Source organism: Crocodylus siamensis, chromosome 5 (genome assembly GCF_052110815.1).
Source record: "Crocodylus siamensis isolate JL-2025a chromosome 5, ASM5211081v1, whole genome shotgun sequence".
NCBI classification, from domain to species: domain Eukaryota; kingdom Metazoa; phylum Chordata; order Crocodylia; family Crocodylidae; genus Crocodylus; species Crocodylus siamensis.
In genome coordinates this window covers 205,332,567-205,345,623 of record NC_143399.1, presented here as the reverse complement: position 1 = coordinate 205,345,623, position 13,057 = coordinate 205,332,567, and the positions used below count along the sequence as shown (strand labels likewise).

At 58.0% G+C, this 13,057-nt stretch overlaps 1 protein-coding gene across 8 annotated transcripts in view; it reads left to right on the top strand.

The window, feature by feature from the left end:
• Nucleotides 1–12,489, top strand: part of MAP4 (microtubule associated protein 4) — a 219,784-nt gene extending 207,295 nt beyond the window's left edge. For 7 of the 8 annotated variants that reach the window (XM_090048017.1, XM_090048021.1, XM_090048020.1 and 4 more), the window contains 4 exons: nucleotides 3,085–3,166; nucleotides 5,094–5,206; nucleotides 6,668–6,845; nucleotides 6,976–12,489. In XM_090048017.1, coding sequence (XP_089904143.1) covers nucleotides 3,085–3,166; nucleotides 5,094–5,206; nucleotides 6,668–6,845; nucleotides 6,976–6,983 — 381 coding nt within the window. In that variant the 3' untranslated portion in view covers nucleotides 6,984–12,489. The remainder of the gene's footprint in view (nucleotides 1–3,084; nucleotides 3,167–5,093; nucleotides 5,207–6,667; nucleotides 6,846–6,975) is intronic. The other variant, XM_090048016.1, reaches the window with a different exon arrangement.
• The last annotated feature ends 568 nt before the right edge of the window (nucleotides 12,490–13,057 follow it).

Below are 13,057 nucleotides of genomic sequence, written 5' to 3'. Positions count from 1 at the left end.
ATGTGCTGTGTGGCTCTCTAGCTTTGGCACGTTCCTGTTTCTTACCATAGATTGTCTCCTTGGGACAGACTGTACCTATCATCTGGATTTACAGCCCAAAATAAACCAAATGTTTGCAGGCAGCTGCCGTTATCAGAGTGTTCATCCGCGCACGTAGAGGGGCTTTCTCTGGGAACTGCTGCTGTTCCATCACTGGCATCTTTATAGTAGGGTCTTGCACATGTTTTCTTCCTTGGCTGTCAGCAGAAGTGGTACAGGGTAAATCTTTAGTTTGCGGCCTGTGTTTTTCTTCCTTTAAAACCTTTCTAAAGTCTCCAAATCTTCCCCCGTTGCAGAGAAGAGGGGTGCTTCCATTTTCACACGTGGTTTTCCCAGTCTCTTTCCTTCTCTCCGCACGTCTTCCTGTACGTACACCGGCTAAGCCGCTTGCTCCGAGAACAGAGTAAAATGCGCATCTGCTTTTAGCTTGCAGATGCCCAAAAGCTAACACCAGTATTCCCAGGTGTCTGTCATCTCTAAACACAGCCCGGGCAATGGCAGTGCAAGTGGAAGAGCCCTGGGGAACCTAGCTGGCTGCTCCTGATAGTATTTCCTTTTATCCCTCACGCTGCTGCTTGGCACTAACGCAGGTGTCTGCTCCCAGGACAGTTCTTGTCCAGCTCATTTAGTTCTGCTCAAGGCAGCTCCACCTTGAAATCCTTGAGCCCAACAGCAGATCAGCCATGCTGAAGCCATGGACTCCTCAAACATTCGTGTCTCCCCAGTAGCGACTATTGGGAATTCCTTGGACCGGTCATTAGCAACGATCAAGGTTAAGGCTTGAAACAAACGGTTGGGCCGTGGTAGAAATGGCTGGAACTTCCTAGCCCATTAATTCCTATGGTGTTCTGGGAAAAATGCTGCAAGAGCTATATCTGACCTGCCTTTTTTGCACAGAGGGGCTGATTGTGTGTGCGGATACCGAAGAAGCTGGGGTCAAGGGGTCGTAGGTGGTGCTGCTGCTTTCACGTTATGTTTGGTACAAACACTTCGAAGTAGCAGTGTCAAACTGCTCCTGTGGATCTGGACCATGGGGCGAGCGGTGGCCGTGGGCGTTAACATGGCTATTGCTCGCCCTCCACTGCTGCTGCCCAGTGCCAAGGGGCCTGTGTGCTCTGAATCTGAGCAGTGCGCCTTGCTCCTGCTTACCCCTACCCGAATCCTTAGCCCCTCCATGAACCTCACAGGCCCTACAACACAGCTCTGTGGGCTGCAAAGTTTGACACTTCTGCTTTAAAGGCCGCAGTGTTATATTCCACCTGGGAAGAGAATTTATTATTATGCTTTTAAAAAATAAGGGGAAAATGCTACAGTGAAGCAGTGGAAAAGGCCTCACTTCCAAGCAGACGTTAATCCTGGAGCAGAACATTTGGCTGCTGTGTATGTGCATCCTCCTGCACACTCAGTCTGCGTGCAGTGGTTTGGGGCTCACCTGAGACCACGTAGGGTCTCCGTGTTGTGGCTGTGCACTCTGTCTGGAAGGGGAGAGGGGCAGAAAGGCGAACAACCAACAGAAATTAATGAAGGACCAGACTTCCTACCCTGAGCCCTTGAATTCAGGCAGCAAAGTCAGCATTTAACTTGGAGCCGCTGGGTCAAAAGACCTGACCCTTCGAGGGGGAAGTTTTGTTCCAGGTAGCAGTGAGTTTTATGAAACTAGCTTTGGGAAACATGAGAAGCTTTCGGGCAACAGCTGCTGAGGGACTTCGGTGAAGGGCTTACTCGTGTGTCTGGGCACACGAGTAGACAGGTAAGGGATGGGAAGATGTGATGGGACTTCTGTGACAGTAATAGTGACAGTGAGCAGCACCGCCTGAAGGCACTAGAGTGGCTTCAGTGAAATCAAGTTAGTCTGAATCCAGTCCTAAGCAAACAAATGTTCAAGCTTTGGTAACTTTGGGAGTCTCTGAGAAGAGCCGAGACACAGTGGATCACCTTTGAGTTAGCTCTCCATTTCAGGGGTAGATCGGCTGTGCTACTTCTGCCCGGCCTGTAACTATTCTGCGAGTAAAAGAGCGAGACTAAAGCATTTCATGTGCAGCTGCAGCTGGCGCCTGGATTCGGGGGCAAGCAGAACGCAGCTGCCTGGGTCAGGACTCAAACCCTTCGCCATGAGGAGCGGCCATGAAATCCTCTTCAGGATTGCCTGTGAGGCCTTGACCGAAAAGGCCTCTTCCCCCTTGTTCTGTTGCGGTGCCGCAGGGTGGGATATTGGCTCGTTACTGACTCAGGATCGTTTACTAATCTACTAACATCACTACTTGCATTGCTCCTCTTTTTTCTTGGAGGTTCGCAGCCAGCTGTGGACCAGGCCCAAATATCTCATGGGGTACAGCCAGGAAACAATGTGGGAAAAGTGTGGCTGAAGTGAATAAAATGCAGTGGGGAAATCGAGGGGTTTCGGAGCAGGTTTCCAAGAACCCCAAGCAAGACCTGGTTATAAGAGTAGCAAGGCCTGTCCGTGGGCACAGCGATTGCTCGCTCCCCGTTCTTAGCTGATGTACAAACCTATCCCGGATGCCTATAAACAGCCATTGGACATTTGATATGAAGTCTGTTGACACCTTAGTTTGTTGGCTGATAACGCAGTGAAGAAAAGGCTATGAACTTTGGGTATGAACTTGACACTTCACAGGGAGTTGGGGCAATGCTGCTGATTTTGGGGTTTTTTTCCCTTGACGCTGGGCTGGAGGCCTTAAATCTTCAGTGCCTGGGTTGGTGCTGGGGAGAGACGGTGTGGGGCATTTGTACTCGCATGGATGTGCGCTCTGCTCCGTGACTCCTCTCCGGCCCCTGTCCCTCTATCAGCTTTCCTTGACATGCATCTGTCTGCACACATCTTACCCTCTGCTGACTGAGCCGGGGCTTTTGGTAGTGGTGGTAAATATTTGCCTTTTTAAGAACTGCTGAGCTAGTGAGTTCATAGGAAAAGGTGTTTGAGTGGCAAGGGGGCAGAAGAAGGTTAACTGAGTACGACTGACCGCGGTTCCTGGCTCCACAAGAAACACTTTCTGTGCACTGCATTGTTCTCCCTCGTCTCCGTAGGTGCAGATCCAGACCAAGAAAGTTGACCTTTCCAAGGTGTCTTCCAAGTGTGGCTCCAAAACGACTATCAAGCACAAGCCAGGTGAGTCTCTTGGCACGTCCTCTGTATGCTCTGCCAGGCTGTGAATATTGCGTGTCGTTGCGACGCAGCTCTGGTTTGCAAAGGGACTAGCGAGGCAGACGGATGGTTGTCAAGCGGATGCCTAGTTACTTATGGATGCAGCATAACATGGGTAGAGCAGGAGCTGGGAATCGGAAAGCCTGGCCTCAGACTTTGGCTGGTGGCAGGAACTTGGTGTTTAACTTCAGGCAAGCTGCTTAGCTCTCAGCCTCGATCGCTCCCACTTTACAAAGTTGATCTGAAGGCTTAATTCATGTTTGTCTCCTGCCTTGAGCTCCTCTCGGAGAAGGCACTGCCGAGGGGCAAAGTCACTTCCCTCCAGGGCACCGTTTGTCCTGCGACTCTGTATGTATCGTGACCCGGCTCTGGAGTATCCTGAGGCTGTCCGCACCGTGGAGGTGTTGGATGGGAACGCGGCAGTCGTGCTGCACCGGTTCCTGCGTGTCCGAGGTTTTCTTTGGGCTCCTAACCCGGCACTGGGTTCAGTGTAGCTCTAATGCAGGGTGTAACAGCTGGTGGCCAGTTACCTAAATTTGCTTGTTTTTACAAGGGAGGTTAGACGACCAAGACCCTATGGTCAGGCCCCAGATGGTTGCTAGCTTTGCTAACAGGGCAGTTTTGTGCACCCAGGAGACCCCGCTAAGGAAGTGTGCCTGCTCGAACATGAGTTTGCCTGTGCCTTTGTTCCCAAGAAGCCCTTGTGCCCAGCCCGGAGCCAGCTTTGTGCACAGCATCACAGTTCAGTGCATCCAAAACTGCCTCCCTCTTTGAGAACACGGTGCCACAAACATGACCCCTGTCTGGGCAGCCCGCGGCAGTCACAAGTCGGACCCAACAATAACTGCTCTTGTCAGGGCTGATTAAAACGCAGCGCCCCTGCCAGACTTGTCTGCTGCATTGGATATCGAATGGAGTCCAGTGGGCCAGAAGGATGCTGCCGGTCTGTCTGCGGAAAGCTGGGGCGTTTCTTTAAAGCCGCAGCAGGCTGGACTGGCCAGCCACGGTCGGCAGTGGGGGCTGCCGCCAGGGGCTTTCCCATCCCGCACAGGCCCCGAGCTTGAAGCCCCAGCTCCGTGGCCTAGATCCAGCCTGAGGGCCACAGGCTGCTGACCGAGTTCAGTTGGCACTTGGCAGAAGCACCAGGTCACTCCTGCTGCTCCAGCAAAGATTAGGGCACCCAGCCCTGGGACTGGAGGGGCCTCCCCTCCATACCGGCTGCGCCATGGGGTCACGGCGTGGATTGCACTGCAGGCGCTGGGGTCTGGCCGAATGGGACACATGTCTTTCTGCCCCCGGCAGCGGTGGTCTGTGAAGGCAGCTGGCAGCGGAGGAAAGGGAAAGGGAGTGTGGTTCAGCACAGGCACCCTGAAGGCCAGGCCTCAAGTCCTTCTTAGACCCCGCAGAAGAGAGTTGAGGGTTGCAGAGACCAGGTCACGGGGCACAAAGGCAGTGCAAGAGGACAGCTGGGGGTAGCAGCCCACCGTGTCTCGACCTTTCAGCCGCTTTGAAGGAGTGTGTTTGGGGTGAGGATTGCAGGTGGTGGTGATTGCAGGCTTTTCGTGTGCTGCTTCGATGCACTTCTCCTGACCCTTGGCTTTCTCTGGGCCAGTTTTTTTTCTCTGAGGTCTGATTCTGGAAGTCATGTTTGGTTCCACTGTGGCTTTGTCTGCACAGAGGGAGGCCTCCAGGTTTCTGTCTTGGCAGGGATCAGATTTGAGCCTGGGCCGGAGTTGGTTAAAAGCTGAGGCATGGGCATTGTTTCCCTGGCCTCCAGAGGAACCCATGATGGGGCAAGGGGGACTGGGGCAGGCCTGGCTCAACTTAATGGGCTCTGAGCACCCCCAGCTCTGAAGCCAGCAGATGTTTGAGTTTCCCCCTCTCGCTGCAGGGGGAGGAGACATCAAGATTGAGAACCAGAAGCTGAACTCCAAGGAGAAAGCGCAGGCGAAGGCGGGCTCCGTGGACAGCGCGGGGCAAACCCCCACTGAAGGCCCAGCGAAGGTGGGTGCCACGTGCTGACCCGCGGCCAGGCAGGCCTCGGGCTCCTTCCACCTCCTTGTCTCGTTCCTTCCCATCACCACCCTGAACGGGGCGGGAGCTGCAAGCCCAGGCTCCACTTCGAGCAGTCTGCTGCTGGACCCCCTCCAGGGCGTAGCCCACCCCTGACCCTGGCAGTGCCGGCACTACGTAAAACCTTCTGCACTAGATCCGTAGTCGGGCCCAGGGTGGCACGGGCGCAAGGGCAACCTGCCTTCCAGCCCCCGCTCCCTCCACGGCGGCTCGTGAGTCCGAGCGGTGTGTATGCATAACTGCCCATCTTCTCGGAGCCATTGCAGTTGATCAGCAGTACTCTTCCTCGCACCGGGCTGCTGAGATGCATGTGTGCGGTGCTCTGACAGGGATTTCACAGCAGCTGGTAATCCTTCGCAGGAGCTGCCTGGCTCCGAGCCTTCCTCTGCACACAAGGAAGAGTAGGTCCCTGCTTTCCCATGGCTTGCTGCCCTTCTTGCACACTTCTCTGCCATAGGGATGTGGCATCCCATGCGCCCAGCTCTGCTCTGGGGATCGCAGGGCAGCATGCTGGAGTTTCGCTGTAGCGGGGAGACAGCTGCATGTGGGCATGAGTATGTCCTCTAAAATGTCCTTGTCTTAATAGTCAGTGCCTGGGCTGATGCAGCACCTATCGACCTGGTGCTGGAGATTTGCCTCTTCAATTTGTTATCGGTGCCCGTGGTTTCATTTGAAACCCTATTGTATCTGGAATCCTTTTGGGTCGGTTTTAGCTTCCGGGCAACAGGAGCTTGGCTGGCGAATGGCATTGAGCAGCTGCTAGGTTCGGGCAGAGGTAGGAGACACGTATTCACAGTCCTGGGCCACGTTGACAGCCTGAGTGCAGCCTGCTGAGAGCTGCTTCTCTCCTCCTGAGCTCCTGCCCGTTGAGTCACCTGTGGCATTAGTGGTAGGTGCAGGTCACACCGATGTCTGTCACGCCCAGCCCTGGCTGACTTGCCGTGGGATTCCCATGTGCAGCTAGCAGCGCTCCCACTGCCCCTGCCCACGGGCTAGCCAGCTCTATTGCAAGCATGCAGGCAGCACAGTTTCCAGTTGAGAAAGGTGCTGCTTTTGGTTGTGGCTGCTGTGGGAGCCCCCGGATCTGGGTCGTCTGTCTTGGCTATGCAGGGACTTGTCCAGTCCCACGCGGCTTCCATCACCCAATGCGAGGGCCGTGTTTGTAAGGACTGTCTCAGGGAAGAAATAGTAGAGGAGCAGGGCTTGAAGGGACTTCCGTGGGTCACCTAGTCCAACCCCCAAGAAGAGGGGCACAGGGCAGGGTGCCTCTGCTGCATTCACAGCCCTTCACGTTGGTGAGCACGGAGGGGCTAGAGCCCGGCCTCTGTTCCACGCCACGTCCGTCTCCCCCGACTCATCCTTGTCCTTCCCGATCCCCTTGTTTCGCTGTAGGCCGAGGAGAGCAAAGAGGCAGCGCCGCCAGCCCTGGCGCCCCTGGACAGAGCGGCGGCTGTGCCCCCGGCGGGCGGCAACACGCAGGAGAACGGAGTGGGGCCGGCTGTGCCCGCGGCCGCGGGCGGTGGTGACCAAAGGGACAGTCAGAGCTTCGACACTCAGATACAAGAAACAAGTAAGTGGCAGCACCCCGTGGCCTGGCCGTGCCCAAGGACCCCGCTTGCCTCTGCTTGTTTGTAGCAATGTCTCTGCCGCTGCTGCTGCCACCTCATGTTTAATGGAGAAAATTGCCTTTTATTTTCCAGGCATCTAATGATGACATTCTGGTATCGTCTTCCGTCCCCTGTCCCTCCCCCTGCCTGTGTCTCCTCTGCTGTCCCCTCCCCCCCCCTTGTGTCGCTGCAGATTGACCCCCACCAGCTGGCGTTCCGTGAGAAGGCCACGGCTCGCACGGACCACGGAGCGGACACCGTCGTCGCCAACCCCCACCCCAGCAGCACCTCCGCCCGGCGCGGCGCGGCGCGGCCACCGCCTCGTCACCACTGCACCAGCCGGCTCCCCTTGCAGAAGACCTTTCTGCAGCGCTTTCTCAGCAAGGCTTGTGACTCCCGCAGTCTCCCCCTCCGCGCTCCCAGGGGGACTCAGCTTGGCCCCCTTAACCCGGCGCCTGGCTCTAGAGGGGAAGGGCACCGCACGCGAGCAGGGCTAGCTTCCTTTCGGGGAGGCTGCCTCGGTCTCCATCGCCCTGACAGTCCCCCCGTCCCGCGCCACCCTCTCCTCTCTTCACCTGACGTCCTTGCACCGGGGCGGCTCTCAGGGCCAGCTCGAGGGTCAGGCTTCTGCCTTCAGGACAGGGGGCCGGGGATCTGTCAGCCGAAGGGGTGTTTAAGCCAGCCCTGGGTCGGGGGCCGTTGAGCTTCGCTCCGTCGCTGCTTGCGGGCCAAAGCCAGGCTGGAGTTAATGGGGAAAAGCTGTGACCTTCCTCTTTTTTTTTTTTTTTTGTTGTTGTTGTTATTTTTTTGTGTCCCCCTTGCTGCTTGGGTTTCTGCTGTTCCTATTGAATGACGGTATAGATCACACACACACACGTACATACACACACTAGGCTGTTTTAACTGTTGACTTTCACCTTTTACTCTTTTCGTGACAGTGTTGATGATTTCTCAAGCTGCTGACCCATGCTGCGTCCCCTTCCCTTCTGCTCTCGTTCTGTCTCGCTCTCTCTTTCCCCTTCTTCCCCTAACCATAGGAGAGTAAAGACATTAACCGCTGCTGCAGTGCTGGCTTCTTACCGACATATCCAGCCGTTGTAACTGGGTTTCTTTTTTTCTTTATCGTTGAGATTTATTTTTTTTTGTTTTGTTTGTTTTTAATATTTTAAAATAACGGAGCAAATTCATGGGAATAAGCCATGTCTGAAGGGAAGGGCGCGAGAACGAGCTAGCAGGAAACCTTGCCGCAGCCGTTCCGCCAGGCCCCACGCTGACTTCGCAGGAGCCGGGGCGCGAGTGCCTGGCGCGCCCCCGCGGGCTGCGTTGCCGGCTCCGGTGGGTGCTCCCGCACCTGCCCGCGCAGCAGCTCCCGCGAGGTCAGTGGGGGGAAGGCGGTTTTATTTATGAACTCGGATAACCGCCGGCCGGAGGCTGGTGGCTGGGAGAGACGCGAGGGTGCTGCGGGCTACGTGTTGAGGCGAGGGAAAGGTTGGCAACGATGGGCCGGGTGACCCGATCACCCGGCTGGGACGAGACCTGGCGGGAGAACGGAGGAGCCGCCTCCCGTCCGGAAGAGCAGAGAAGCGGGGAGCAGAAAGTCTGCAGAGGGCCGGGGGGCTGAGCCTTGTTGCGGCGCGGGTCGGCAGGCGGTGGGGCGACGGCCCTTGCTCTGGAGGGTTCTGGGCTGTGGGCCGAGCTCCTTGTTTTATGTTGCGAACGACACTAAAGAAACGAAACGAACTGTAAATTAGCCTCATGCGCTCAAGTCCAACTAACACAAAGCAGCAAGCAGATAACGAAACACTGGGATCAAAGGTAGCTGGAGGCAGACTTCCACCGGGGGCCGGCCTGGCTGGGCTGGGTGGGACTGGGGGTCCGCGAGGCAGCGGTGGCGGCATCCCCGCCTGGTGAGAATACTTGTTTGGGAAGCTGCCGCCGGCGCAACTGCCCGGAGCCTGTATTTACACACAAAGACTCTCTTATTGCACTTGTATTTTTATATTAAAGTTTGCATGATTTCTAATAAAACGGCATTAAAGTGTGCTAGTTGGCATCCAAGTGGTCTGCTAGTTGCGTTAAGTGCTTTTTTCCTCTCAAGGCGAAATTCGATAAGCAATGCAGATTTGCACCTGACCGGGGCGGTTATATATACCCCAGCCCTCACACCGCTCCCCCACCTCTCCCCCTCCCCCTCCCTTCATTGCACATGCACACTCATCCCAGGACCAGGGACAAGCACCCAAGCTGCTCACATTTGCCGGGCGTGCTCGGCTGCGGTGTGGCTGCCTGCCTCTGTCGCCACTCCCTGGGGGGACCATCAGAAAAGCACTAATACCCTTGTTCCCCCTCGCCCTGTCCGCTCTCCTTGCGCTTGCTCTGCGGCTGTGCCAGCCGGGCTGCGGGTAGAGGCAGCAAGGGCAGCGCCACGTCTCTCAAACCCAAGCAGCTGCTCCCCAGCCCTCCATGGTGGGAGGCCACAGCACGGCTGCACTTGCTGTCCCTCTCCCTCAGTCCGGCGAGGAGCCCTCGATGTCCAGCACGGCCCCGGGTGGGAGAGCGGCGCTGCGTTGCGATGCCCGGGCGCCGCCACAGCCCCTCTCCCTCCGAAGCTGCTGGCTTTTGCCATCCCTCGCCCCTGCATGTGGCCCGCGGGTGTATATATCACTGCCCTTCTTTGAGGCTTCCTTCTTTCTCGGTTACTAAATTTTGAATCGAAACCTGCCGATGCCAACACTTGAACTGCAGGGAAGGTGGTAGAGGGGGTTGGAGGTCCCTGGCATCGGCTTTGCTTCCCGAAGCAATAACGGGGTCTGCTCTGAGACGGGCAGCTCGGCGGGGGACGAGGGTGGGCGCGCGTCACCCGGAGCAGGCCTCCCCGTGGGCCGGGGCACTGAGACGCCTGCTCCGGGTGACGCCCTGGGGGCAGCTCTGATGCAGGGCGCAGCCGGGCAGAGGGGAGCAGGATGCTGACAGCGTTTTGTTCGGAGCCCGGGGCAGTGCAGGCCCCTCGAGGTTCTCCTGTCCCCGGGGTCCCGGGACGGGGTGGGGAAGGCTTGTGCTGAGGGCGGGTGGAAACGTTGCACTTCAGTTTTTACGGCTGCGGAAACGCCCTCGTTTTTGCAAAGGGTGGTGCATTTCTCCCCCCAGGATGTGACCTGGCAAATTTACGGGGTGCGGGTCTAGGAGAAGATCCCGGGCCAGGGTGCAGGGTCCAGTCTTACAGTCCCAGCCCCAGACAGCAACCTCCACTTCTGTGCCTGCCTGTGGCTGAGTCGAGCTAGGCCTGGATGTTGGGGCAGGGCAGAGGTGGGGAGGTCTTCTGTTTTAACCTTTTGTGTTTGTTTTAAAGGAAGAGCTGGACCTGCTGCTCGCCCGGGAACGGGGCGAAGGCTGCGGTGGACGCGACTTGCTTCCGCGCGGAGGGATGGGAGCGAAAGCGGAGTTAGGCAGAGGGCGCGACAGCGAGGGGGCAGCAGGCGTCAGGGCCGTTTCAGTCACTAGACTATCGACCCCGAGTGCCCGGGTCGCCTCCCTGCTCCCCGTGCCCTTCGCTGCCGAGGGCAGGGGTAGCAGGGTCGGCACGGCTCCTGGCTGGGGTGGAGGCTTTCTCCAGCTGCCTCCTTGTCCACACGCAGGGCTCCCAGCGCCCTGGCGTCCCAGGTGAATCGGGCTGGGCTGGCAGGGCAGGAGAGTACTGGGGACTCCTGGGGTGGTCCGAGGACGGGGTCACATTCCCTGTGCGGCTGGGGTTAGGTGTGCATGTGCAAGTTCCCGGCCCGAGATTCCCCTTGCAAGCCCCAGCACTGCCTGCGGGCTGCTTGGTGCGGGGCCTCTGGTAGCGGCGCGGCGCGGGCAGCGAGGGGGCCGTTTGCTGAGGGAGCACAGGGACCTGGCTGCAAGGCAGGCGTGGGTTGCGAGAAGCACGTCCCATAGGGATGTCGTGGCCACGGTGGACTTGGCTTCTGCTGGCTGGGGCATAGTCACCCCCGGAAGCGCCCGTCGGAGCAGGAACGTGACGGCCTTCACGCCAGCAAGGAGCAGCTCCATTGTGGCCGTGCGACGGCGTCCCTGCGGGCAGTGCCGGGCGCAGCGTGGAGGGGTCCGTGGTTGGCTGAAGCAGTACGTGGCGAGGACGGGCAGTGGCGTGGATGGCGTTGGGGCATGGCACGCAGTGGTGCGTGTTGCGCATGGGCGCGCTGGCTGGAAACGTGGGGCGTCGGCGGGAGCAGAGGGCTTCTCGGTGCCGGTGGCAGCTTGGTGGACTCGCTGCGCGTGCCAGGGCCCTGCATCCTCTTGTAGATCAGGGACATCAGCAGTGCTCGGGGCAGCTTCTTCCCTTGCCAAGGACACTTGAATACACGGGTTTCCAGACTCGTGGCCACAGGGCAGGAGCCTGGGACTGGCCGCTGGCGCTGCAGGGCTCTGGATCTGCCCTCCAGGTGCCACGGCTTCCCCGGTGGGGCTTCGTCCCTCTGCTCCTCGCGTCGGGCCCATGCTGGGCATGGGGTGTGGATGGGACACTAGACTTGCACCCCCGTGGGCACGGTGGCCTGCGGCAGGCACTGCGGCCTCTGCTCAGCATCTTCCGGTTGCACATAGACGGCCTCCACTGCAGGCGTCTCGTGCTCAGAGCCCTTCCCTTGTGCCACTTGTGCGGCTGGCACCAGGAAGAAGGATCCGGGCCCTGGGCTGCCAGTCGGCATTGCAGGCCTGGGGAAACGGGGACCAGGAGAAGCCATGGGAAGGCAGCAGCAAGCAGCACCCCCAATCCCTTCCAGCGCCGAGCTGGGCTCTAGGTTTGGCGTTGGCTGATCCGAGTCTCTCACCAGTTTCACTTAGTAACAGGTTGGTGTCTCGTGTGAACCACTCACCAGGCCCCCGGCCTCTGCACTCAGTGTTGCCTGCAGACTCCGCTCCCCCTTCACGTAGGTACCGAGATGAGGACGTGGTGGGGAAAGGATGGAAGGAGACTGGAAGAGGAGGTGGATGCAGAGGCAGGCGCGTTCTGGGTGTGGGGCCAGGAGCGAGGAAGCCTGGAGTTCGACTCCTGGCTCCCTCTGGTCTTGGCAACTCAATTTCCCTGCCTCAGTTCCCCCATCTGCAAAATGGGGAGAATAATACTTGCCTCACAGGGCTGCTGTGAGGCTGCTCAGTGTGTGTGTGACGCTCTCTCAGTGTTCAGTATTACTATGATTTTGTGTTGTAGGCGTAGTATGCCAACGCTCCAGCCCCTCATTGGGTAGACTCCCCCTAATGCTGGAGGGGAGCGTGGAGCCGACCCCGCACGGCCGCGACCGTGCAACCAACTCTTGCTGTAATGTCGAGTGGTGCTGATGGCCCAGTGCTGTGGGGGGCGACGCTGATGGGAGGGGGGAGGTTTTGCATGGATGTAAAGGCTGAGACGACAGCTGTGGGACGGGGCAGGGGGGCTTTGCCCCTCTTGCCACCACCGGGGAGGGAGTTCATCGTGGTTGCTTTTGCCTTTCTGTTCCACCCTCCTCTCGGGCTGTGTACGACTGTCTCCATTAGCAGCATTTCCTGATTTTTGACGTTGTGATTCTTACTATTGTAAAGGATTGAAATAAAGCTTCTAGATGTTCAACCTTGGCCCCAGTGTGAGGTCGCATTTCTTGAGGGAGTAAGATGTGCTGCTGGAAAGCCAAGCCCCAGGCTGATGCCGGGCTGTGCCTGGTGCTGTACGAACCGGGCTCTGCTCCTTTCCCTGCTGTAGCACCTGCCATCCCCAGAGGGTCCTGAGCTGTCAGGGGGGAGTCACTCAGGCTATAAACAGACGTCTCATTTGCCCTGGGACTGGTTTGTCTCGGATTTGGTCCAGAACAAAAAAAAGATCAAGAGTTGCAGTCATTTACAATGCTGCATTGCCACTCCTTCGCCAGCAGGGAGCCGGCCGGTGAGAGATCACACCCTGACTGGCTTGTTCCTGCAATGAGCCATGGTACCTGTACAGATGAACAGCAGGGTGTCCTGGGAAGCACTGGCACATCACTCCACCACCCTCCAAGGGGGACTTGAAGTGGCACAGTGGAGGGGTCCGGCACTGTCTTCCCAGGACAAGTGGATTGCTCCCAGAACCAATGTGCTGCCTGTTCACAGCCTCCTACCCCAGCCTTCCCTCACGCCTGGCCACAGTTGCCAACCCAAGAATTTATTTATT